Source organism: Prionailurus viverrinus, chromosome C2 (genome assembly GCF_022837055.1).
Source record: "Prionailurus viverrinus isolate Anna chromosome C2, UM_Priviv_1.0, whole genome shotgun sequence".
Classification (NCBI taxonomy): Eukaryota; Metazoa; Chordata; class Mammalia; order Carnivora; family Felidae; genus Prionailurus; species Prionailurus viverrinus.
In genome coordinates, this window is record NC_062569.1 from 12,998,101 (window position 1) to 13,023,244 (window position 25,144).

At 38.0% G+C, this 25,144-nt stretch overlaps 1 protein-coding gene across 6 annotated transcripts in view; it reads right to left on the minus strand.

The window, feature by feature from the left end:
* RBMS3 (RNA binding motif single stranded interacting protein 3) overlaps positions 1-25,144 on the minus strand; it is a 727,926-nt gene that overhangs the window by 124,151 nt on the left and 578,631 nt on the right. For all 6 annotated transcript variants that reach the window (XM_047874915.1, XM_047874917.1, XM_047874913.1 and 3 more), the window contains exon 8: positions 9,723-9,769. In XM_047874915.1, the coding sequence (XP_047730871.1) occupies positions 9,723-9,769 (47 nt within the window). The remainder of the gene's footprint in view (positions 1-9,722; positions 9,770-25,144) is intronic.

Sequence of the window (25,144 nt, forward strand, 5' to 3'; positions counted from 1 at the left end):
TGGTAGTGGTAGTGGAGCTAACACAAGGTACTTATTGACTCTTTGTCCCTCTAGGATGTCAGCTTCAACAAAGTTGAGGACATACTGGCTTTGTTGCCTAGAAGAGAGCCTGGGGCATAAGAGATACTTAAGAACCATAGGTTAGGGTGCCTGGGTGGCTCAGGTGGTTAAACCTCTGACTTCAGCTCAGGTCATGATCTTATGGTTTGTGAGTTCGAGCCCTGTGTCAGGCTCTGTGCTGACAGCTTCGAATTCTGTGTCTCCCTCTGTGTCTGCCCCTCCCCTGCTCGGGTGCTGTTTGTCTCTCAAAAAAATAAATAAATAAACATTGAAAAAAAAAATAAAAAAAAAGAACCATAGCTGGAATGAATGAATGAATGAATGAATGAATGAATGAATACAGAGAAGCTTAGGGAAGTAAGTAGTGATTACAGTACCGGCCAATACCAATACTTGGCCAATACCAAGATGGCAGGAGCATAGAAGATAGGTCCCTGAAACCATAGGAAGCTGAGGGGTGAGAGCCCAAAGAGCAGCCAACATCACATATTAGTAAATGCTCAGTGGAGGCCTAATCGATACTTACTTTCTAAGCATGGATAGTATTAGTAACTAGGGAAAACAAGTCCTTTTTTACAAAAATCATGAATTGCATTTAAAAATCCCCTTTAGGTCTTATCCTTGACAGATTTGATTTATGAAGAAGTGAACCAAAGGACCTATTCTTTATTCGGGGCTCATGATGACCTCACTCCACCCATGACTACTCCATGATCGCTCTACAAACATTTGTTTCTCATTTACCATGCAGTGGTTTAATTTCTGTCCGAAACCCAGTGTCAGCCTCTTCCACCAATGGAGTGAATCGTGCATCGCATTTGAGCGTGGCTGGCTTATTTTATAAAATGTACCAACTGAAGTATTAAATATGACGGCAACGAGAAGTGGATTGGCAGGTAGAGTTTATGGGGGATTTTATGGGGAGAACAGAGAGCAAAAACCTAAAGAAAACAGCCAAGTAAACTGATACTTACAAAGGGAACCCTTGGGGGAAAATTTAATGCATTTTGTTCTATCTGCTCTAATCCTATCCATCAAATAAGAATTATAGTTCATGCTTCCCAGCAAGTTCCAAATCCTGCCACTCAAGTCGGAGAGTCACTTAGAATGGAAAATGTACTGGGCAGAAGAGACTCAACACACCGTGTTGATCCCCTAATTCTGATATTCTGCAATGAGCTCTTCCCAAGACCAAACATAAACCGGACGAATTGACAGGAAACCCTAAGAGAGTCTGCTATCACACTGGCGGCTTAGAGGTGCCATATCTAAAGAAAATGCACAGAGCCAAGCTCTGTGAGAGAAGTGCAGGATGAGTTCCCAGTCTCTTCACCTCTTCTTAGTCCCTGCCATGTATCTATTAGGGTTTAAAAACACTTCCCTGTGACATTAAAAAAGAATGAAAGAAAAAAAAAATGAAAGAAAACAACAACAACAACAACAACAACAACAACATCCAAATAGATGCTCCAGGCATAGGTGTTATCTTATGGGGGAGCATGAAAGAGATGACTGACAGAATATTTTAGCCATAATAACAAAGCGAAGTTAAGTCTAAATATGTAACTTCATGTTTTTATATCTTATAATATACGCCTTGAAAATGCTATTATAGAAAATGGGAATTAATTCTTAAATGGTTTTCCTGGGAAAAGTTTACTCATTTAAGATATATAAAGTAAATGAGTAAAGTTTACTCATTTAATCTATCTATCTATCTATCTATCTATCTATCTATCTATCTATCTATCTCTATATCTATCTATCTATCTATCTATCTATCTATCTATAGATATATATATCTATCTATATATCTTTCCCCAAAATTCACATGGCATTATGTGTATGACAAGTGTTCCTTTCACACTTTGTCCAGTGGTTCTAAACTAGAAATAATTTTGCTCCTCAGGGAACATTTGGTGGCAGGATCTAGAGATAGGTCTGGTTGTCACAAGCGTGTGGGTCGGCTGCTACTGGCCTCTAGTAGATAAAGGTCTGGGATGTTGCTAAGTATCTTACAATGCACAGGGCAGCTCCCACACTAAAAATTATCTGGTCCAAAATGTCACAGTGTTGAGGATGAGAAACCTAGCCTTAGGAATAACCAGTCACTTCTGGAGAGATGTCATATGAACAAAATACCAAATGCCACAGTGGCTAAGAGAGTTAACTAAGTATGATCTATCTATAGAACGCTAAGCTGGCCTTTGCAAAACTTTATATTTTTAAGGAACGCGAAGAGTTACTTGGTGCTCTGGCATTTAAAGCAAGTGGGCTCCAGAAGTTCAGAACATGCAAGTCTAGGTCACTAATAGGACATTATCTTGCCTGCAGGAAAGTCATCTTCAGGGATTTGGCCGTCAGTAGTAATATGGTGAAATCTTATTTCACTGACAATAAAAATAACATGAATATATCAATAACCCCAGGGTAGAGTGTTTTTTTACTGTAGAAACCCACACAAAATCCTATTTGCACACGGAAATAAACAGCACCGGCTCGTCTTTCATGTCCGCAGGCAATATTGTTAGAGTCAGAACCACGAACACTATCCTCAGGGTAACACTATCGCGCAAGATTAATACGTTATTGGCCATTTTTATTGTAATACCACCATATCCTTCACATTAGATTCCTTTCCTAGTGTAATAAGATAAGGTTTCGGTATCACTTAATATCAAATGCCCATATACAACAGCTGGCAAACCAATGCTATAGAAAACATTTTTTGTCCCCAAGTCTCTCCCAAGAATACATTTTATTCAAATAAAACAATCCGAGAGGTCTTCTACACGGCGGCTCTTACTGAAAAGGGCACTGGAAAGATGGGATTTTGAATATGGGGAGTGATTATTTCCCACCTCCCCCACTCCTATTTGAAAGTGATGGAATTTCAGATTGGACTGCTAAAAAAGCAATAGGGCAGTAGTAATAACAAACTGTAGAGTTATGCCAGACGGCTCTGAAAGAAGAATAGGTAATTTTATTCTTGTAAGTTAGCCTGGAGTAAAAAGTACTCAGATTTCATTTTTCCATTGTGATCCAGACATGTCTTCCCTATAAACTTTAAAGCCTTTCACAGATGAGACATTGAACTAATTTTTTTTTAAGTGATAATTTGGATAGATTCAAGCAGATGACAGAACTGACATTTTCTACCGTCTAAATTCAAACAGGGTAGATCCACCATGGTTGCTATTTACACGTTTGTTCCTCATTAGCTAAACTTGAGCTCAACGTGGAGCATTTAGTTCAATGTCATGTTGCTGTATTAATGCAGAGGTTATGGAATTCAGAGCATATTTGACTCTCAACACAATTTAAGCTACTGCCTACAACCCAGCCACATACTCAGAAAACTCTAAGGCTTAGTACAGTGAGTACAATTTCCCTCTGTACAGAAAAACACAGGATCATAAAATATGTTCCTTAGCTGTGACATGGGACATCTCGAAGAGGAAACGCTCATGTCAATGTTCCATCAATAAGCCTTCCTATTACCTCATTAGAACACAAATGCCTCTTCCTTGTGGTTCTATGACATTAATTTTATTTTTCTTTTTGAAAAGAATATAAAAATATAAACAGTGAAAAATAAGTATCTCTCTCTCTCTCCTATGTTGTAGTACCTCAGTGCCCCCCCCCCCAGAGAATTACTGTCACTATTTCTTGTGACAGAGAATTACTGCCACTATTTCTTATTCTTTCAGAAAGATTTTGTAGAAATTAAAGTTTATACATAAATCTCATAGTACCTTGGGCTTCTATCACAGTATCATTTGTATTGTATCTTGTCTCTGCTATAATGTAAGATTTTTCCTTTTCAAATTTGCATCACTAAAATGATTTTAAACAGTGTAATAGAAAGACATTCAAAAGAAAAAAATGTTGAATTAAACTGAGTCAGCATTAAGCAACGTTTAAGAATGTTAACCGGATTAGAGTAAGTTACAACTGTATCTCTAGATACTGATCGTCTTATGTAAAATGAGACCAGTTTCCTTCCTACAGCAGGAGACATTTCTCTATCTGTAAAGTGACGGCTCTCTGAGTTAGGCTGCCAGCATGATCGGATACAGAAATGTGACTAGAGAGTGGCCTACTCTATCCTGGACATTCATATTGGATCCCTTAATGAGCTGAGTAAGTTTTCTAGATCCACTTCCACACCTCCAAGATGCACATGTTAATGCTAACTCAAAGGATGGTAGGCTGGGAACACACTTGTGGTTATCTTGACATCTTACATGCTTAGAAATTATTGTTCTAGTATTCCCTATTATTAAAATGTCATCCTATGAGGCAATAAAACCAAAGATGAACAAAGCACTTTAAAAGTCCTCTATATGAAGTATCAAATGAGTAAGGTTAATTTACTACAATTTTCCTATTCTTCCCATTTCATCATATAAAATTTCTGTCTTCTTGTTACCAACAACACAATGGACAGTCTAAGCCTTCTAAAACTCCATTCTTAACTCAAGATGTGATAAATTCATGGGCGGTTTGCAAACTTTGGGTGAAACGAGAGGCTGATACTTAAAGAGAATCAGATTAAAGTGTTACATGGGGACAGAGTAAGTTGGTGCTGAAAAGGGGAATGGCTTCTCTAATACCGATTTGCTGGGGCCAAGCAGATGTCATTGGTTACATTTCCTATTTCTGATTTAGCACAATACTGGGTTTAAACAGTCTATAAAGATGAACAAAGCATGCAACTCGCCTTCACTGAGTTAACAGTCCGGCAGGGAAATACATACTGTGTCAATGGCTACACGGTAAAAAAAGACTGCAAACATACCATGGTAATATGAAATATAGTGCAACAATAACATCAATATTTACACTGATGATTACAGTGTACCATACAGAGTTCCTTTAATCCTTACAAAGCCTTACTGTCTTCTCCATTTCACAGAGGAGCAAACTGAAGCACAAACAACTTGCCCATGTCTGGTGAATGACAGAGTTTGGATGTGCGTATCAACAGCCTGATTCTGGAGTGTGCTCTCTTAACCACTGCTTATACGGTTTCTCTTATGACTAATCGTGTAAGTAGTTCTACCTGGAATCATTTGATGTGCCTTTTAAGGGAAAGTAGTATTGAAAAAAAAGACAGACGGAAAGAAAGAGAGGAAGGAAGGAAGGAAGGAAGGAAGGAAGGAAGGAAGGGTGGAAGGAAAGATGGAAGGAAGGAAGAAAGGAAATCACTATTATCTTGGGGGCAGATATAATTCCATGAGCAACAAGACACAAAAGTGTCAAGTAGCATGGAATGTCCTGGAAGGTTCACAGAAGGTTCACGTGATTTTTAGGAACCAAATCACGGATTTGTTTTTGTTTCTGTTTTTGTTTTGTGGATTTTTCGGTGCCATTCTTGGAAGTCTGAGTTTTGTTCTACAGTTTAAACTCTGCCTAATGCTTTAAACCAGGCAGGGAGGTGATTGCTGTGATTACATTTTTATTGTCTGTTTTTATTTACTTATTTGTTAAAGTTTTTTTTATTTATGGAGCACTCACTTTTGAATGTCCCCTCTGTGTAAAGAGAGCTTTCCTACTATTCTTCCTTTCTAATCTTAGATTCTAACAAATTTTGCCTGTTGCTTAAAAATAAGTAAGTAAATAAATAAATAAATAAATAAATAAATAAATAAATAAAATTTATTTTGAGAAAGAGAGAGAGAGAGAGAGAGAGAGAGAGAGAGACTGACTGACCAAGCAGGGTAGGACAGAGAGAGAGGGAGAGAGAGAATCTGAAGTGGGTTCCACACTGTCAGTGCGGAGCCCAATGCGGGGCTCAAACTCACAAAATTGTGAGATCATGACCTGAGCCAAAACCAAGACTTGGAAGCTTAACCAACTAAGTGACTCAGCTGCCCCTACATTTTGATTTTTTTTAAATATTCAAAAAACAATATGAAAATGTTTTACAGGTGAGCTATACTAGAGACAGGTAAAAGGTTAGTACAGGTAGGGAAGATGATCGAATAAACCCAACCAGTGGCAAGAAGCAAGTGCTGGGGTAAAGATATAGTTTAAAGGTAAATTGAATTAAGTCTTAGTGACCAATTTTATCATTAAGAATATTATAAAAGAGAGAACCCAGAAACTGGAGTTGATGGCCTAAATGGCTTTAAAGTGAATTACGAATGGGGTGCCCAAGTGGTTCAGCCGGTTAAGCTGTGGACTCTTGATTTCAGCTCAGGTCATGAACTTACGGTTCATGAGATAGAGCCCCATGTCGGGCTCCACACTGACAGTGTGCAAAGCCTACTTTTGATGCTGTCTCTCCCTCTCTCTCTCTCTGCCTCTCCCCACTCACACTTACTCTCTCTCAAAATAAATAAATACACTTAAGAAATTCTTAAAGTGAATTATTAAAAAAAAAGAACAAGTAAATTTCATATTTGGTTGTCATTTGAACTTGTTTGGCTTGTATTAGGAAGCACTGATAAAGTTAATGATCTCAGTTTGGGATAGACAAAGATATCCAAGAGTAATATTACCTAATAAGCAGTTAGAAACACAGGTGATAGTGCCCTGCATCTCCTTACGAACTTTAAGTGTCAGCTTGCGTGTTTTAAGGTCCCCAAAGCAAGAGGAATGGATGAGATCAAACAGGAAAAAGACAACATCCTGAGAAAGATTAGTAAAAGTGGGCAAAAGAGGAAGAATCAGAAGAGGCCAAGGGAGTAAAAAGGAGTACAGAGCAAGCAGGATCAGCAGGGAATGGAGCTATGGGACCCATGAGATAAGAAATTGCCAAAAAGGTATAAATGGTACCAACAACGAGTTGAGTGGAGTGAGATTTCAAATGATAGAAGAACTAAAAGGGTGTCAGTCACAACAGACACATTTGGACATCACTGGGAGCATTAGCAAGGGAAATCCCAGTCAAGTTTGAAACGAGACTTCATAATTTAATAGGCATCTGAAAAAAAATACGGGAAGGGGGCGGCTGGGTGGCTCATTTGGTTAAGCCTCCAACTTCAGCTCAGGTCATGATCTCATGGTTCATGAGTTCAAGTCCCGCATTGGGCTCTCCGCTGTCAGCAGGGAGCCCGCTTCAGTCTCTCTCTTTCTGCTCCTCCCCTGCCCCCTCAAAAAGAAATAAACATAAAAAAAAAAGAAAAGAATATGGGAAGACCCTGCATACAGACAACTGAAGTTGTTTAGCAGTGAAGAGAAGGCTAAATTAGCGAGGTCACTAGAAGTGATGTCATTGGTATGAAAGAATGGTTTTCTTCTACTCCCTCTACAGGTGGAAAAGACTTGAGCATTTCTTTAAAAAAATTTTTTTTTGGATGTTTATTTATTTTTGAGAGAGACAGAGACAGAATGTGAGTGGGTTGGGGCAGAGAGAGAGAGGGAGACACAGAATCTGAAGCAGGCTGCAGGCTCCGAGCTGTCAGCACAGAGCCTGACGCGGGATTCAAACTCACAAGCCGTGAGATCATGACCTGAGCTGAAGTCGGACGCTCAACCGACTGAGCCACTCAGGCGCCCCAAGACTTGAGCATTTCTATAGCCTGAAAGGAATATTCAGTGGACATGAAGGGATTGAAGAAAAAGACTAATTGATGGCATATGGTTCTTTATCAATGAGAGTAGATCAGACGATAAAATCGGGAAGATGGGTATCCTCAGCATCTTAACTAAAATGTGTTTCATGAGGGAAATATTCACTGTTGGAAACGCTTAAGTGGGCAGCGAAAAAGGGTGAGCCATTTTTGCAACTCTTCCAATCATGTGAAGGATACCGTGTTGCAGTTAATATAAGGTACAGATAAAGATATGTCATAGAGAGGGTGATTAAGGTGGACAGATGTACCTGCAATCATTATGGCACATGGGCAGTGGCTTGAAATGTGAGGTTAAAGTCCTGCAGGAGGGAGAGATGTTCACTGTGTACTACTGTGTCCTCATAGCCTCTAACATGGCACTCCCCAAAGCTCCCCTTTGGCTGCTCAGATTAGGAACTGAAATACCTTTAGTTTTCTCTTTAGGTTTCTGATAAATCAGCAAGAATACTTGGAAAATTACGTCTTTAGAGAAGACAGTCAGATTTTAAATTATGCACCGGAAAGACCATTGATTGAAGCGATGCAGAGGGAGTGTCATCCTCCACTCTGGTCCAGGCCTAAGTCACTGCTGTATATCTAATCCTTCACAAAGAGCTTTGAGTAAGAAGGACTTTATAATAGATGTATGGCTAAATGTTACAGATGGGAACATACAGTATGCAAAATATTAGCACCTGTTGAATCTGGTTAGTGAACATATTCAATTATTATATAATAATACTATTCATTATGCATATAATTATTATTCATATATTCATATTATTCATTATTCAATTATTCAATTATTCATATAATAGATATATGGCTAAATATTACAGATGGAAACATATGTACATATATAGTATGCAAAATATTAGCACTTGTTGAATCTGGTTAGTGAACATATTCATTCAATTATTATTTCTATTTTCCATTTATGTATATACATTTCTACTGTAACTCCACATATTTTTACATGCATTTGACTCTGAAACAATGCATGTTAAGTTACAAATATAAACTACTTGGTGCATGGTATGTGTTTAATACGTGTTATTTCCTTCCATTAGAACACCTGTTTTCTGTCACCGTCACTTAGCATATAAGGCCTCGTTCTGTACCTTTTGAGTTAACTATTTTATTTTTGCAAATATACAATATGATTCTTGAGGACGTTCTTCTCTATTTCTTCTTTCTACTCACCAAGTTTATGGTGCCTTATTGGAAATAAGAAAATGCTTATTGGATAAACCCTTAAATTTCACTCCTAGAGAGGAGTTTTAATCAACAAGAGAGAAAGGACTAGACTCCTCCCTTAGCCTACCATCCATGTTTACTCTTTTATGGGAGGGTAGACTATGAGTTCCTTGAGGCAAAAGCCCTGTCTCAGATACTGTCTTTTAAGTCTGGAGAGCAGAGCACTCTGCTTGGCATACCCACTGGATGTTTACTGAATGAATGAATAAATGATTGCCTAAATGAATAACTATCAGAACAGAAGATATTTAAATCCTTTCAACATCCCACAGATTTTCATTCGAGGCAGCTGACCAAATAGAAAACAGTTTGCATTCTTTTATCCTCTACACTGATCTTAAATGAGGTCTTCATTCTGATTATTTAATGAGAGTGTAAGACAGAAAACTGAAAGCCGTGGAGAAATCCAAGATAGAAGGCTGTGAAAATAAAAATAACCAACCAACCAAAGAATAATTATTGTCAATTGCAGGACAGCCAACGCAAAGAGAAGATACTGGAAAGTGAGTTCAACCAAAGATACTCAGAATTACAGAATTTTTGAGAGGTCAGATCATGTAGTTTAAGTTTTATTTTTCAAAGGAGGAATCCTAGACTCTGTGACTTATTCTAAGTAAGAGGCTACAAAATTTCTAGATGCTTATTCAAATGAAGAGCAAAGACACAATCACCAGGTCACTAACTTGACTCTGTCTGTTACAGTGGTGAGACATGTTTGGTTTACACTTTCTCCTTAAAGATTTAAAACAAAAGAAAGACAGTTTTGAACATTTTTCTTCAGTACTGATTTCAGAGATCAAAGATACCTTAGCAATTAAAATAGAGAAAATGTGGTCTACTTACCCATTCTGTATGGCAGCTGTGGGGTCATAGGTCAGAGCCATGCCAGCCTGTATACAGGGAGGAAAGGGGAGAAATCAAATCTTAAAACACTTTTATCTCGGTGCCCAAAACATTCAGTCCACACAAATACTTTTATCTTTACTTTCCGCGATTTAAGTTTATTTTATCCTATACATTTTTCCATTCTTACTGCCAAGACTAGCATTTTTACTACCCACACATCAGAATCCACCAGCGAGTTAGGAGGTTATATTATATATCCAGACAAACCAAGGAACAATGCAGTTTGGATGATTTCCATATCTACTTCATAAACCATCCTCTGTCTAATCTGGTATCCTTATGATTTCTCACTATTGTCAAGAGCACCTATTGTACATCTCGTGGATGAAAAAAAAAAAGGAAGAATAAATCCTGTGGTCAGGATAAAAATAAAAGCTACTTAAAATGCATTCGCCCTTTTAGAAGGAAATGTTAAGAAACATTTATTTTAAAATAGGTGGTATGCCTCAGGGGTGTGTAGGTAATAAGGGGCAGTGTGCTTGTCCGATGTACTGCTAGTGCCTGTCCTACTAAGAATGGTAGAAAGGCAAGGTCATTTACACATGAGGGAAATTTTAGACCTTGTAGTTAATCAGGAGCTGCTTTCGTTCTAAGTGTACTTCTAAGAATACACTCTCACCTTTGAAAAACTAAACTTCTGTAACTGGCAGTAGTTTCAGAAAAGAATAATAAACTTCATGACTGCTAATTCACAGCCTACCTCCTTTCTTCATACACATATCACATCTAATCCTCACAAAAACCCTACGGAGTAGGCGGGAGAAATAGCTTCTCCATTTTATCGATGGAGACCCTGAAGCTTGGAGAGGTCAAGTGATTTGCTAAAGGTCACATATTTAGAGGCAGAATTAGATTGTAGCCCATGTCTTCTGATGCAGGCTGCCTTCCACTACCTATGACACTGACTGAGGGTCTGCATGACACCTGATGATCATCTCTAGCAATGTGGGAGAACTTTTTCTGTGCACGTCTGGTCACGTCACCTTCATTTTTGAACTTAAACGTTTTTTAATGTTTTATTTATTTTTGAGACAGAGCGTGAGTGGGGGAGGGGCAGAGAGAGACAGAGAGGGAGACACAGAATCCGAAGTAGGCTCCAGGCTCTGAGCTGTCGGCACGGAGCCTGATGCAGGGCTCAGACCCACTAGCCATGAGATCATGACCTGAGCCAAAGTAGACGTTTAACCAACTGAGCCACCCAGACACCCCTATCATACCATCTTGTGTTTTCCAACACTGTCTGTCTGTTTACTGCTTGTGAGTATAAACGGAATGTGGAAGGAAAATGGACTAGGTTGTTATCAGGTTAGCTTTTTTTTTTTTTATTTGAAAGTAAATCAGACCAATGTCAATTTCCTGGCTTTGATAGTACACTATAATTATATAATATATAACCATTGGGAGAAATGGGATGAAGGGTACACAGGGCCTCCTTGTACATTTCTTTTGCAACATCCCATGAGTCTATAATCATCACAAAATAAAAACAAAAAAAATGAATGAACTTTGAGGACTTTAGTAGAAGACAAGAAAAATCATAAAAACTTCAGAGAAAAGAGAGAGTTGTTTTGTGCTTGAATTTTCTCCAGTGTCGGTGAAGGTAGTTTTCCTACTGGGCTCATTGAATTCCTCAGATTTAGCACATAACTGAAATGGAAATTCTCAGGCTTTCCAAGATAGGGTCTGAAGTTCAGTATGCCCTGCTATAGTCAAGCTTAGATTACATGCATTATTTTTCCCAATTTTAAAATTGTTATTAAGATTGGTATAAAGAACAAAAGTGTAGAGCTGTATACGAATGGGACTGGCATATTGGGAGCACACAGAAATGGAAACAGAGTTTGCAAGCAAAGTTGAGATGACTTTCAGAAGTTAACAGAAGTGCACTGAGAATACATGTGTAATGATAACTGCGTCTCACTCATGTTAAAGAAACATGCAACTGATATTAGGACAAGGTAGGGGATTGGAAAATAAGAAGAGAGTAACAGAGCAGAGATAAAGATAGGCTTTCTCCCCCTCGGGAGAAACAAATGTCGTGGTGTCAAAAAGAGATCCTAAGTCTAAAATTTTCCCAAGATGGGGCCTATGCCATGTGACAGACAGGAGGCTGGGTCCAGGCTGAAGACTCCCCAGAACGGGCCTATCTGGGGTGCAGCTGATACTCCGTGGTTCTAGATCCTGGAGAGGGCAGTTGTATAAATTGCCCATTGGGCATAGAACTCTTTCTTAGAAACACTAACCTTCTTTCCCCTAACTTATTCAAGATGTTACACCAGAGGCAGAATGAGAAGAATGGGCTTTATACTCCATAGAGATATTGCTAGTTTGTGAGTTTAAGATGAAATCATACCTTCAGCCTCCTAACCACCCGAGACTGTTTAAATCCTAGGGGACTTATAGGATGCCTTTCCTAGTCAACCTCATGTTTTCCCCTTTTCCTTGGACTTATTTTCCAATAGTGCTCGGAGACCAATGCTATCATTTCTTGATAGCATTTATCATTCATTTATCATTCATTTATCATTTCTTGAATGACCAATTATCTTGAACATTCTCTTCTCGTGCTACGTTTATTTGTCCTGACAACATTAGGTAAGGACTTTTTCTCTCACCTATTACTTGAATTTCTTGTGGGTTATAGTTAACAAATCAGCCCCAACTAGGAACACAGTAATTATCAATAAACTCTACCTTTTTGTTGAATATGCATTTGATAATCAGGAAGCCTAAGCTGGCTTCTACCTACATCTGAAACCTCCATCCATCTTTCAGAAGATGGAAAAGAACTGAATAGATGGCAATATGGTTTTGTGGAAAGAATATATATTTTGGACCTAGGTTCAAGTCTTAGCTCTGTTATTTCTGGCAGTGTGACCTTGGGCAAATTATTTAACCTGTTTCAACCTCAGTTTCCTCAGCTGTTAAATGGTTAATACGTACCTCATCAGATTGTTGTGAAATTTAAATGAGATTACGTTTGTAAAGTATCCAGCACAGTGCCTGGAGACAAGACACATACATGAATATTATAAAACAAAGCAACACGTGGTGAGAGCCATCTGAGTGGTATGGATGGGTGAGGGATAGAGGAGAGAGGCTGGGGGTGACCAGGGAAAGCATGTGGAAGATGTAGAGATGAGTGGAGCCTTGAAAGACCATTAGGATTTCCATAGATGGAGATGAGAGATGGAGGCCGGCTCAGACAAAAGGAATAGCATGGAAAAGACAAAGAAATAAAAAGGGCAAGGTGGGTGACTCATCTGCAGTAGAACATTGTGGTGGGGGGTGGGGTAGTGGGAATTCAGAGTCAAAAGAAAAGGAGGGAGAACCTTGATTGTCTGGCTCCTCTTAGGGAGGCATGGGATATTTTTTGAGCAGGGCAATTACACAATCAAAGAGGGATTGTCCAATCCCAAGAAACAGCATGAGCCCCCTGGAAAACAGAGGGTAAATCCAGAGCAATAAGCAACTGGAGTAGGTACTCGGGGACAGGCAGGTGGAGAGGATCTCAAGTGCGACTGTCATCGCAAGAGGGTAGGGAATGAACACAAGATTCACCTACTTCCTGATTTTGCCTAGAGACAGTCATGTCTCTGAGCACCTTTGGCAAGAGGAGACAAGAGATAGTTTCAGGTCATATACATTTGGAACATTACGGGTAACAAAACAAGGCATGGGTTAAACAAAGGGTTGTGTGAACGTAGCCCACTGGCTGAATATCATAGCACAATAACTAACACTTGGCTGCACCTGGTTTTCATTTCATGTGTAACAGATTGTTGAGTTATAATTCTAATATAGTCTTAATGCAGATTTTGCATTCAATTTCCTTTTGTTTCTTACCACAAAGGTACAAAAGAAAATCAATTTTGCTGCCCTGTCTAGCCACCTTTACACTAAGTGAAGAACCATGAAATCATCATTATGTAATTACCAAATTTTATGGCATGTTTACAAACTCCAGAGTCACACAAAAAGTAACTTGGAACAAAACAAAAATGTCACACCACATATGGAGGGAAGTGATGTTTAATCCTGTCTCTCTGTTTCAAAAGAGCTTACGAGATGCACAAATATTTTCCATTTTTCAAGTTTACATAAGTTGTGCATTGGAAGTGTTTGCAATTTATTTAAACGAAAGGGGGCATTTTTGTCATTTTCCAGCAGCAGCTGAGTTTTTGCTTAGTATTTCAACCATAATAGGATATTTCTAGTCACCCCGGCAGAATCTATACTATAAGAGCCAAACAGTTTAGAAGAAATTTTAAAATACAGTTTGCTGAATTAAGGTATCTAATTATTTTCAATAAATATAGAGATTTCATTAAGACACATCAGTTTGACTTAGGAGCTAGATATTTGATTTGTATAACTTTAAATGATTAACAAGTTAAATGAAGAGGTAATAATCATGGAAATACTGCTCAAAATATGCTCAGTAGGGAGTAGGCATTAACACTTCAGAAAGAGTCTTGGACTGTAATGCTTGGTCTTTCCGAGGAGCAGAGGATCATGGACTGTAACAAAGCTAATGAGAAGACAGGCTGATAGAACTGATTTTATCATTTTTGAAACTATTTTTTAAATTTATTAACATTTATTTATTTTTGAGAGACAGAGAGACAGAGAGACAGAGAGAGACAGAACATGAGTGGGGGAGGGGCAGAGAGAGAGGGAGACACAGAATCCCAAGCAGGCTCTAGCCTCTGAGCAGTCAGCACAGAGCCCTAAGCAGGGATCAGACTCACGGACCCTGAGATCAAGACCTGAGCCGAAGTCAGACGCCTAACTGACCAAGCCACCCAGGTACCCCTGAAACTATTTTTATATTGTCATGTAAATGGGGACCAAAAAGTTTGAGGCAATAAACTTCATATGGACAGACATACACTGTAATTACTGGAAAATGGAAACATCAATGTGTTAGCATAACACTTCTCTTTTTTTCTAAATTCTGTCTTGACAAATGATGCATCATAATTGTATAGGTAAAAATGAATAGTCACAAGAATTTCCAACTTTCTATGATCAGATATAAGGCAACACTTTAGTATATACATAAGTAAATACTATAAGTAATAATAAATAAGTACATATTGTATATTTTAGTAAATATTGTGTACTGAATTAGCACAAGATAAGTTCAGGAAGCCAAATAAGAAAAGGATAACATAATTTTCTGGATATTATTTTTTTAAATGTTTATTTACCTTTGAAAGAGAGAGGGAGGGAGAGCGTGAGCAGAGGAGCGGCAGAGAGAGGGAGACACAGAATCTGAAGCAGACTCCAGGCTCTGAACTGTCAGCACAGAACCCAACCCGGGGCTCCAACTCACAAACCGTGAGATCATGACCTGAGCCAAAGGTGGACGCTCAACCGAGTGAGCTACCCAGGCGCCCCTGGATATTATCTTTGAAGAGTGTATTTCTCGCAATCAATGTTAACAATATTTATAACCGTCAGCGGGTTATGGTTAAAAATTCCATAAGTAAAGTAAGGTGGCTTAAAAAGTTATGTGTGTGAAAGGGTTTGAAAATTATAATGTGTTATAAAATTTGGGGTTCTGTTATTGTAGTGAAACCTCACTTAACTTTGTTTATATTTACTTACCAATATTTCTCTTTAGAAACATGTCCCTTAGTGAAGAAATCATGATACAAAATTATGTGTATGATATGGGTCAAAAATATAAAAAAAATTAAAAAAATATCTCTGACTAGAAATAAATTAATTTCAATAATGTTAAATGTCAAAATACTGGAGTGGTATAACCATAATTTTTTCCTTTCCTGTATTTTTTTTCTGACTCTTTTGTAAGCTATATATAATTAGAATTACTTTATAATGGGAAGTAACTTAAAGAAGTGTATTATATGAATTGTTCTTTGAATTGTTTTTAATTTTTAAATTCAGGAAGAAAAAAGGCATATCATTTACAAAAACCATACAGATTAGAGGCCTGACTTACGAGTAAGCCCAAAAATGTCAGGAAGCATTTAGCTTTGCTAGGTCAGTAGAATACAGACGATCTGGGATCAAATGGGAGTTGCTACAGCCAGAAGGATCAATGTGAGAATGGGAAGGAGGTCAAGAATAAATACTGACAATTCAGGGTTAATCATACGCTGATCCTAGTGTTGGAAGCTAGTAAGAATTCATAATTACAAATGGCCATACTGGCTGAGAAACTGAGGATTTCATACGCGATAGCAGAAGTGTGGATGTCCAAGATATTCAGAGGAACCGATAAAAATCACCAGAAAAACCACAACATGGTCATAACCAAGTACAGTTTTTGGCTAAAAAATAATTACAAAAATTTTTTTTAATGTTATTTATTTTTGAGAGAGAGAGAGAGATAGAGTCTGAGCAGGGAGGGGGGCAGAGAGAGAGGAAGACACAGAATCTGAAGCAGGCTCCAGGCTCTGAGCTGTCAGCACAGAGCCTGGCACAGGACTCGAACCCACAGACCAAGAGATCATGACCTGAGCCGAAGTCGGACAGTTAACTGACTGAGCCACCCATGTGCCTCAAGAAAGGATTTTAGGGGCGCCTGGCTGGCTCAGTCGGTTGGGCGTCCGACTTCGGCTCAGGTCACGATCTCGCGGTCCGTGAGTTCGAGCCCCGCGTCGGGCTCTGAGCTGATGGCTCGGAGCCTGGAGCCTGCTTCTGATGCTGTGTCTCCCTCTCTCTCTGTCCTTCCCCCGATCATGCTCCGTCTGTCTCAAAAATAAATAAACGTTAAAAAAAAAAAAAAGAAAAGAAAGGATTTTAAACCTCTTTCCTGTTTAAAAACAAAAAAAACGAACTAATCCTAGGAAACAATATGTATGCTCAGGGCAAATTTGCAGGCAGAGTGTTGTAGCACCTACTGAAAAGGAATGTGAGAAAATAGGGCAAGCGGTAGGGTTTTGCCAGCATTGGCTCTGGTGTGGTCAGGTGATTACTGAATGGTGCGTTTCCCCTGGCACAGGAAGTCAACCATATAAAGCAGGTGTCTGCTCTCGCCTGCTCAAGGCATGTTCCCTGGGCTATGGGCAGCCAGTCCCTCTCCTAAAGAGAAGATGAGGGACAAAAGAGACTGTAGACAGGACACTACCAAAGTCTCCCAAAGAGAGATATACAGTCTGGTCCTGAGATCAGACAGAAACGTCCTTGTTAACTGTTCTGTAAAGCATGCCTACCAACCTGTGCAGTGGCTCATACAATACTCCTAAGTTTCACAATTTCTGAATCTAATGGAGATATTTATTCTAAATCATATTTGGTTAGTATGCATCATTTGACCAGTGATTTTCCTCTTCTTTCAACATCCCTTTCGTTGCAATTCTGTGAGCCTGCTTTTCTTCTGACTTCTCAGAGAGCAATTTCTCCTTTGATGTTACTCGGTCCACCCTCTTCTTTCCTTCTGTACAGTAATGACATTCACTTTCAGATCCCAAGTATGATTTATGTCCCGGTGATTTCAGAATCTTGGTCTCAAACTCAAGTATCTATACTGAATTAGAGGCAGCCAGAAAACCTGGAGGACCCTCTTATCCAAGTTACTGACCAAGAGTAGGGAGACGATTATGAAAAATCATCTTGATATCTTCAGGGGTTTGTCAGGAATCATGCAAATGAAATGCAAGGAATTTATCACTTAAAAAAAACTAGGAAAATAGGCAGAGAATAGAGAAAATTCACCTCTCTTTGTTTGGGAAAAGAACATCAGGGGGAGTCATGCTGTTGTTTATACACTATGTCATCACAGTATTTCTCCTTTTTGGCTTCAGCTAAAGCATCCTAGTCAGGCAGAGAATTTCTCCCTTTTATAGCAATGAAGAAGGACAGGCCAAAAAGATGCAGACAGAATTAAGCCTGGACGACTGGAAAAGCCAATGGCTGCACAAAGAAAGCATCGTCAAAGGAGAAAGAGAAGAAAAGGTATGATGTAGCTAGCTCAAGTTCTCAAAGCTCTAGTCTGAGTTTGTCATTTCCAAAGTTAAGTTAAGCCTTTATTGATAATCATAAAATACACAAGAGAACACTACCATATTTTATGTACACACTTCTGATTTTATTTCAATCTAAATGGCTGACTTTATAGATTCCAAAACACAGTGTGTGTGTGTGTGTGTGTGTGTGTGTGTGTGTGTGTGTGCACTTCACATTTTAAAGTCTGTGAAAATTGGGGCTTGCATGATAATTGATGGCATTTGAGTTTGGCAACTTCTCTTTTTAGTGACATTTAAAATAATATTTCATCTTTAATTGATGGTATCTTAGAGTCGGTGATGGAGTGTATATACTGGTAAACCTCACTATAACATACTAAGTAGGATGAAAAATATAAAATGCTGAGGTTGCTACCAGGGTGGGTCTGTGAAGCTGAATAGGTGGGAGTTCTAGGTATCCGGCTTATTGATCCATATTCTCCCAGGTCCCTGCTGCAGTTTGATGGTATGTGGAGGTTGTAAGCTGTGGTTTAAATTTCGATGGGGATAATTCTGAGCCTTATGGCAGGCTGGAGTTGCCAGGACAGCACCAACAACTCCAGAAACTCCCTAGTTGGCTGAGGCCCCACTTAGTTGCCATGGAGACTGGGTCAAAGGTATCAGAGAACATGGAGATCAACCATCAGTCTTTCCCCTTATAATTGCTTGATATAATTTTTCCATTGTTCAGCCCCTCCTAAACCCCATATCCCTACTTTCTCCCCTAGAACATAAGTATGTTTTCCCCTACTCTTCTTTGAGAATGGAGACTAGGGCAGATGATCGGAACTCATCATCAAACACATTATATCCAAAATTACACTATTATAGGAATTTTCAAGATTTACTTTTTATCTTTAGTGATCATAGGTTAGAAAATATGAACCCAGCAGTTTTAAAATAAGAACACTTACCTGAGTTAGAAAGTCTATAAGCTAAACTACTGCAAATTCAAGTTCTTGGGCCAATGGGAAGATTTTTTTGAGATTACAAGTGTCATTCACCTTGAGCCTGCTCTCTAAATGGTCAGTAAAGCACATGAAATAAATAAGATTACATTTGATGGGCTGGCTAACAAAGTCAATCGCAAGTGTTGTAATGCATCGTAAGAGCCAATCACTTTTTTTAAGATCACATATGTAAAGTCTCTTCTTCAGTTCAACATTAAAAGAACTATTTTCAAAACCTGGCAATGTTGTTACATACATCTTAATTTTTCCAAAGTCCCATTAAAGAAAATAATTGGACAACTAAATGCCAAGCATGTTGTTATACCCAAGGGAAATCATGAACTGTATAGATCATTCTTCCCCCTTCACGGAATATGGTCAAAGATAACATGGATCTACACCCTTTTACTGCTAAGTTTTGAAATAATTCTTTAGATAAACTATTGTCTTTAAAGTATTTTTTTTATTTCTAATGGTTTATTGGGGGCAACACTTCAATTCCATATCTCTGAGACATAAATTTTCTAATGTTCAGTACTGTAAAATTAAATTACAGTCAACATGGCTCCAAAGCTAGTAGAAATGATATATTTCTGGGCCTTGTCAGGTTCTTCAGATATTTAGTAAGAAGGATGTTGACTGGTGACTGATCAAAGAGTTGGTGTGCAGGGTGCACTGTTCCAAACAGATCCAACTGAAGGCAAGAGGGCCACATGGTTAAGGTGCATTTTTGTCTTCATCACTGCTAAGAATGCCTCAAAGCATGTGCTTTAAGTAGCATTGGCAACAGCCAGTGATAGCCAAATGCTTTCATAAACTCAACAAAATATTCCTTTTGAATGTTCCTTATAAATGGGAACCATAGGGATAATCTCTTCTCTCCAGATTTTATGCAGCTTGTTTGTTATTACTTCCATAGCCATCTTTGTGCCTTTGAACATCAAATATTGTCCATATCAATGTGACCCACTGGGGTTTCTAAAGTCAAGGGCCAATATAGCTTTTTCTGTCATATGCAGATAGGTGGGTAAATAAGAATGTTCTAAGTGATAGTAGAAATAATTCAATGTGTTAGGCTGATGACTTTGTATTGCTAAGGAAGATATATGAATTTTTACACTGGGTCCAATGTTTAGTGATCTTGATGAAGTGATTACAAGCCAACTGGTCGCTCATAGACTCATTAAACTCATGAAAATAGGACCAGAGCTTTTCCAAATTCCTTAGAAAGTTTTACATTTTTGGTTGAGTAAAGAGTAAAGAGTAAAAACTGTTGTCTTTAGATCCATAACAATTGATAATTGACTCAAACACAACTTTTTACATAAAGACAGTTGGTTGCATGAATCAGTACATTATTTTTGATACCCATGGACATTGGTTTTTTAAATCAATGGAAGAGATACGGACTTGACCAGTAACTGGCTCCCACTCAGTAATAATAATCAGAAAACAAGACACAATTCTTGTTATTAGCAGCAATTATATTCTCTAAAGTCACCATGAACACTGAATTAGGAATATTGACTCATTACTCCTAGAAGAAATTCAGGGTTAGGTTCTGATCACAACATTTTCACCAACTAATTAATACACAACATTGCCTTAGCTGTGTTTCTGTCTAAAGACACCTTATTAATATTTTTGATTCATCAACAATGAACTCAAAGCCAAAGCACTATAAGTCATGCTTGCGCAAAGATGATCTCCATTTTCTTTTCATATTGTCTCCACAAGGCACAACATAGATTCCTTGCACTTAGGAACACAAGGCATCATGTCAGCACTATAGTTGGGGGCATTTTAAAAAGTGAAATCACCAGTGAAAAGCACAAACATGGAAAAATGTGGCCCTACATAAACCAAGGAAAGGACACGTGTTTATAGTGTTATAGGTTGACACAAGACCCTGCCTTGCTCAATCTTGAGAGTATGCATGTTTGGTGACTCAGACTTTTTTTTTAAGTTTTTTAAAATTGAATTCCAGTTCAGTTAATACACAGTGCTATATTAGTTCTAAGTGTACAATTCAATACCTTACACAGTGCTCTTCATGGTAAGTATACTCTTTAATCCCCAGGTGACTCAAACATTTTACTGCTCTGCACAAATGACCATGAAGCCACCATGAATGTTGATTCTGGGTTATAAACAAATTGTAGCAAGTACGTTAAGTGTGCATGCAGGGAACCCATGAATAATGAAGATCCACCGTATCTTTTTTAACTGATAATTTCATGAGTCTGAGTCTTTCAGTAAACAAAAGGAAATTTCATAAATGGCATTAGTATTAACTTAGAAGGATCCTAACAATTCCTTACACAAAAAAAATTGGTAACATTACTCTTGAAATAGATTAGGGCATTCAATAGATTATTGGGCAATAGATTACTGACATTCAGCACTAGGGAGCCATAGAATATGCAAGAAAATTCTTACTTCCCAATTATTTGTTAAATCCAGCATTCCCATCAGGACGCTGCTTTTGTCAAAGATAATTGCTTTGAAGAATGTTTGAAAGTACTTGATCATGAGGAGTATTTTTCATAGCCACAGAGGTTGTGTGAGCACTTTTTGCATTCAAAACTAATTGCCATTACTTGCCGGAATAGGTAGGTTAATAATTCATTTTCTTTCTCTTTAAAAACACTAACCATGTAATTCATCAGATCTCAATAGTGGCTCCATCTTTTCCTTGGTATCTAGCTACAGTTCATGTTTTCTTTCAATATTCTTTTTTTCTTTTTCTTTCATCTTCTCCATCCTTCTCTTTCCTTGCCAGCCCTTGGCTTTTATGATCACACGACCTTCAAGAGAAAAGTGGCTACAAATTTGAAAACCATCTAATGCCTCAGTGCTAAATAATGCTTGGAATGCTGATGATGATTTGGAATGTGATCTTATAAAAACCTTAATAAAATCTGGGTCAAAGTAAAAATAAATTAATTTCTACTTGCTTTATAATATACTTTATTAAATAAGTGAAAAATTCAGCTGGAAAAATAATATTGGTAGCAGATGTCTTTTCAAATAAATGTTGTATCATTAAAAAGAATTCCCACTTGGAAAATAAAAGAGACATGACATAAAATTGTACACCAAGGAATTAAGCATTTGAGTCATAAGAAACACATAGCAAAGCTGGCTTTCAGATTAAAATGCCCTGACTTGTGTTGATGATATTATGATAGTTATAATAGCTAATACTAGAGTGATTATAGTTTTCCAGGAACTGTGATCAGTGCTTTATCCTCGGCACCTCATTTAATCTTTCCAATCACTAAATATACACTTTTAACCATTCTCATTCTACTGATGAGGAGACTGAAGCAGAAAAACGAAAAAACTTTCCCAAGTTTGTCCCTCAGCTAAAAAACTGTGGATCTGTGATGGAAATGCTAGAGTTTCCTCCCTAACTACTGGAGTGTCTGATAAAATATGAAGAAAAGCCAACAGTATTGTGCACATCACAGATGCTGACACATGTGCTTCCTTAAATTTCAGAAGGAACTATGATCGTCAATAGTTAGTAGAGTACTAGAGAAGGATTCAAGATGTATCCTATCCCACCCAAGCTCAAGTTGCTCCTCTAAATATTATTCTCTCTGCGCCAACTCAGTACCCAAGGGCATAGGGGACTCTACTAGACAAGTAACAAGGTGAAATTTTCAACTCTGGGATGATTTTCTGGCTTGTCAATGCATATAAATCAGTTTCTCCGTTACCTACCCTGAAAAACAAACAAGCAATCAATCAGTTAATGGTTAGTAATGGGACAAGTCTGAGCTGAAGTTCTTGTGTTTGATGCATTTGTCAGTTTTATTATTTTTATTTTGGCTTTGGTTTTCTTTCACTGTTGTGTAGGTTAATAGCCAGTTATCATCAGTGATTTTAGTTCCACGATATAAGTTATATTCTATCCAACCTTTAACTGCCTACTCTACAGAGAAGATCTTTGCTGTTTTAGGTTCCCAGGGGGTGGAGAATCTGTCTGTATGTTTATGTCATGTCCATTATCCCCTGTCTTGTGCCTCCCACATAGGGGATGCTCAGTAAGTGCTTGTTTGAGGACTGAATGCTTTTTGTTTAAGCTGTTTCTTCTCCAATATTACTTTAAAAAATGTATTTCAAACAGAATTCTCTTAAAGAGAACATTTCTGCAAGAGGTAGTCCTATATTGAGAAAGTAAGAAAGGAAATAGGAAACACGAGGAGATAGAAAGGTTCTCACGGTGTATGTATATTTCTAATATACATCCAGGGCAAGGGTCACTCCCTACACTTCATTATGTCCTTGGGACACAGCACAAAGTATCAGTCATGGAAGGAACAAATGCTTTTTGACAACAAGAGTACTGATGATTATGGTGATGGAGTCACAGTGGAAATCCAGAATTATGACGCCAACTCTGCATGCATTAACTTTCTCTCAGAAAAATAAAAACAAAAGCAAACATAAAAATCAGGACATACCCTCAAGGAAAATGTTTATCTGAGTGAGAATCTAGGATGGAACTATTTTGTTATTGATTATGGGTATCTGTCTACTCAGAAATCTAAAAAGACATCTTTGTGTCAATCATAAATGGATTTAGTCGGAATGAATGATTACTCCTCATGCCTTGTGGCACAATGAGGAGGAGGCCGGATGTTTGAAATCAGGTTCATCAACTATGCCTGTACTTGGCTATGGACTTCATAACAGCACGAGAAACCCCATTTCTCCCACATGACCTTTGCAGGCTTTCACTCACTTACTGGCACTGAAGAGAATTTTTATTAATAGTAGTTCTAAATGGACAAGAGCTATAAAACTTTACAGCACAGGAGAAGTTTTCCTCCATCACTGAAAACAAGTTGATTTCAGGTCTGAAAATAGACAACCTATTATCTGGGTTATAGGTCATAACAAATCACTTGGCTTACTTGGCTGTGGTAAAACTGGAACTGGAGCTTTCAGCTCACTCATAGTGGATTTTGTAAGTGCCTTAATGAGATCTAATTAAAGCATACTCTGTCAGTTTATTCCATCTCTTAAAGGCTTTGAAATGAACATGTCCAGGCAGCGCCAGTAGCACTGCACTACAATAAGGAGCGCAATTTACATCTGGTTTGTGTGAATGGCACCCATCCCCTTGGTATTACCAAGTGCATGTACTGTATTCCTATACCCAGAGGCTTGTGTCTTGGGCAATTAAAAATGCCCTCAAATAAAACGTCTTCAAGATATAATACATCATCATGCCTTATCTAAAATGTGTTTCTTTCCTTGGGAGTAGGTGAGAATTTCCAAACCTTAGTATTCCGAGAATGCATCCCCAAAAAGCTTACTTGATTTTCTCTTCAACATAACCTGTCAACTATTCCTGGGAACCTGAGTGCTGATTGTTAACAATACTATATTAGCTCTGTTAGTTCATCTCCATATCTAGACCGTGAAGACAATCTCGTAAAATGTTTCCCCAGTAAGGAAAAATATCTTCAGAGGATCACACAGAGAGAGATTATTTGTTACTGCTCATTGCTTTGAAATTGACTCTAGCAGAGAACTGTAGATCAGATAAAAGCAAGAAACACCATTTTATTTGTTTTAGTTTTCATAATAAAAATCTTGGCGTTTTTCCACTAGACTTTTGAATACCTTATGGGGTCACTTCTTTGTTCAATTGCTGGGTCTCTTGTTTGTGTCCATAGCCAAAATATTATTTCTTTGAAGTGCAATTCCTGAAGCAATTGTTATCGATGGCGTTTAGTGACTCAATTACTATAGGACTTGTGAAGATCTTATGAAAGCTAGATTAGAGCTTCAAAGCCAGTGAGAAATAGTTTGTTTATGGTATTTGCATACTTAAGGATAATGTCCCGACATGACAATTTGGTGAAACAGCACCGTCTTCCATGATTTGACAGTTAATGTTCACTTACATTTGAAAATTCTGAAGGAGACCCAGAGGCTAGTCACAACAAATGTCAACATAAAGTAATTTCAAGGTTTGAATGACTCTCATCATTGTTGTAGAAGCATCCATCATCTTTGATTTCAGCCAGTCATCTTTACAACATAGCTGAATGTTTCTGATCAGTTGTACTTATTATTTGGGCATAGATTCCAAACAAATCTGGGGCTTTTTGGTAATCATTGGAAAAGCATTCTTTGGAAACATAGGAAGAAGCAACAGGAATTCTTCTTCATGTTCCTGATATGTGTATTTGTTGTTGTTGTTTGTTCATTTGTTTGTTTTTTAATTTTTTTATTTATCTAGAGTGGACACACAATGTTGTATCAGTTTCAGGGGTACAAAGTAGTGATTTGACAAGTCTATATGTTATGCTGTGCTCACCACACATACAGTTCCCATCTGTCACCATACAACCCTATTACAAAACCAGTGACTGTATTCTTTATGCTGTGTCTTTTATTCCCATGACTC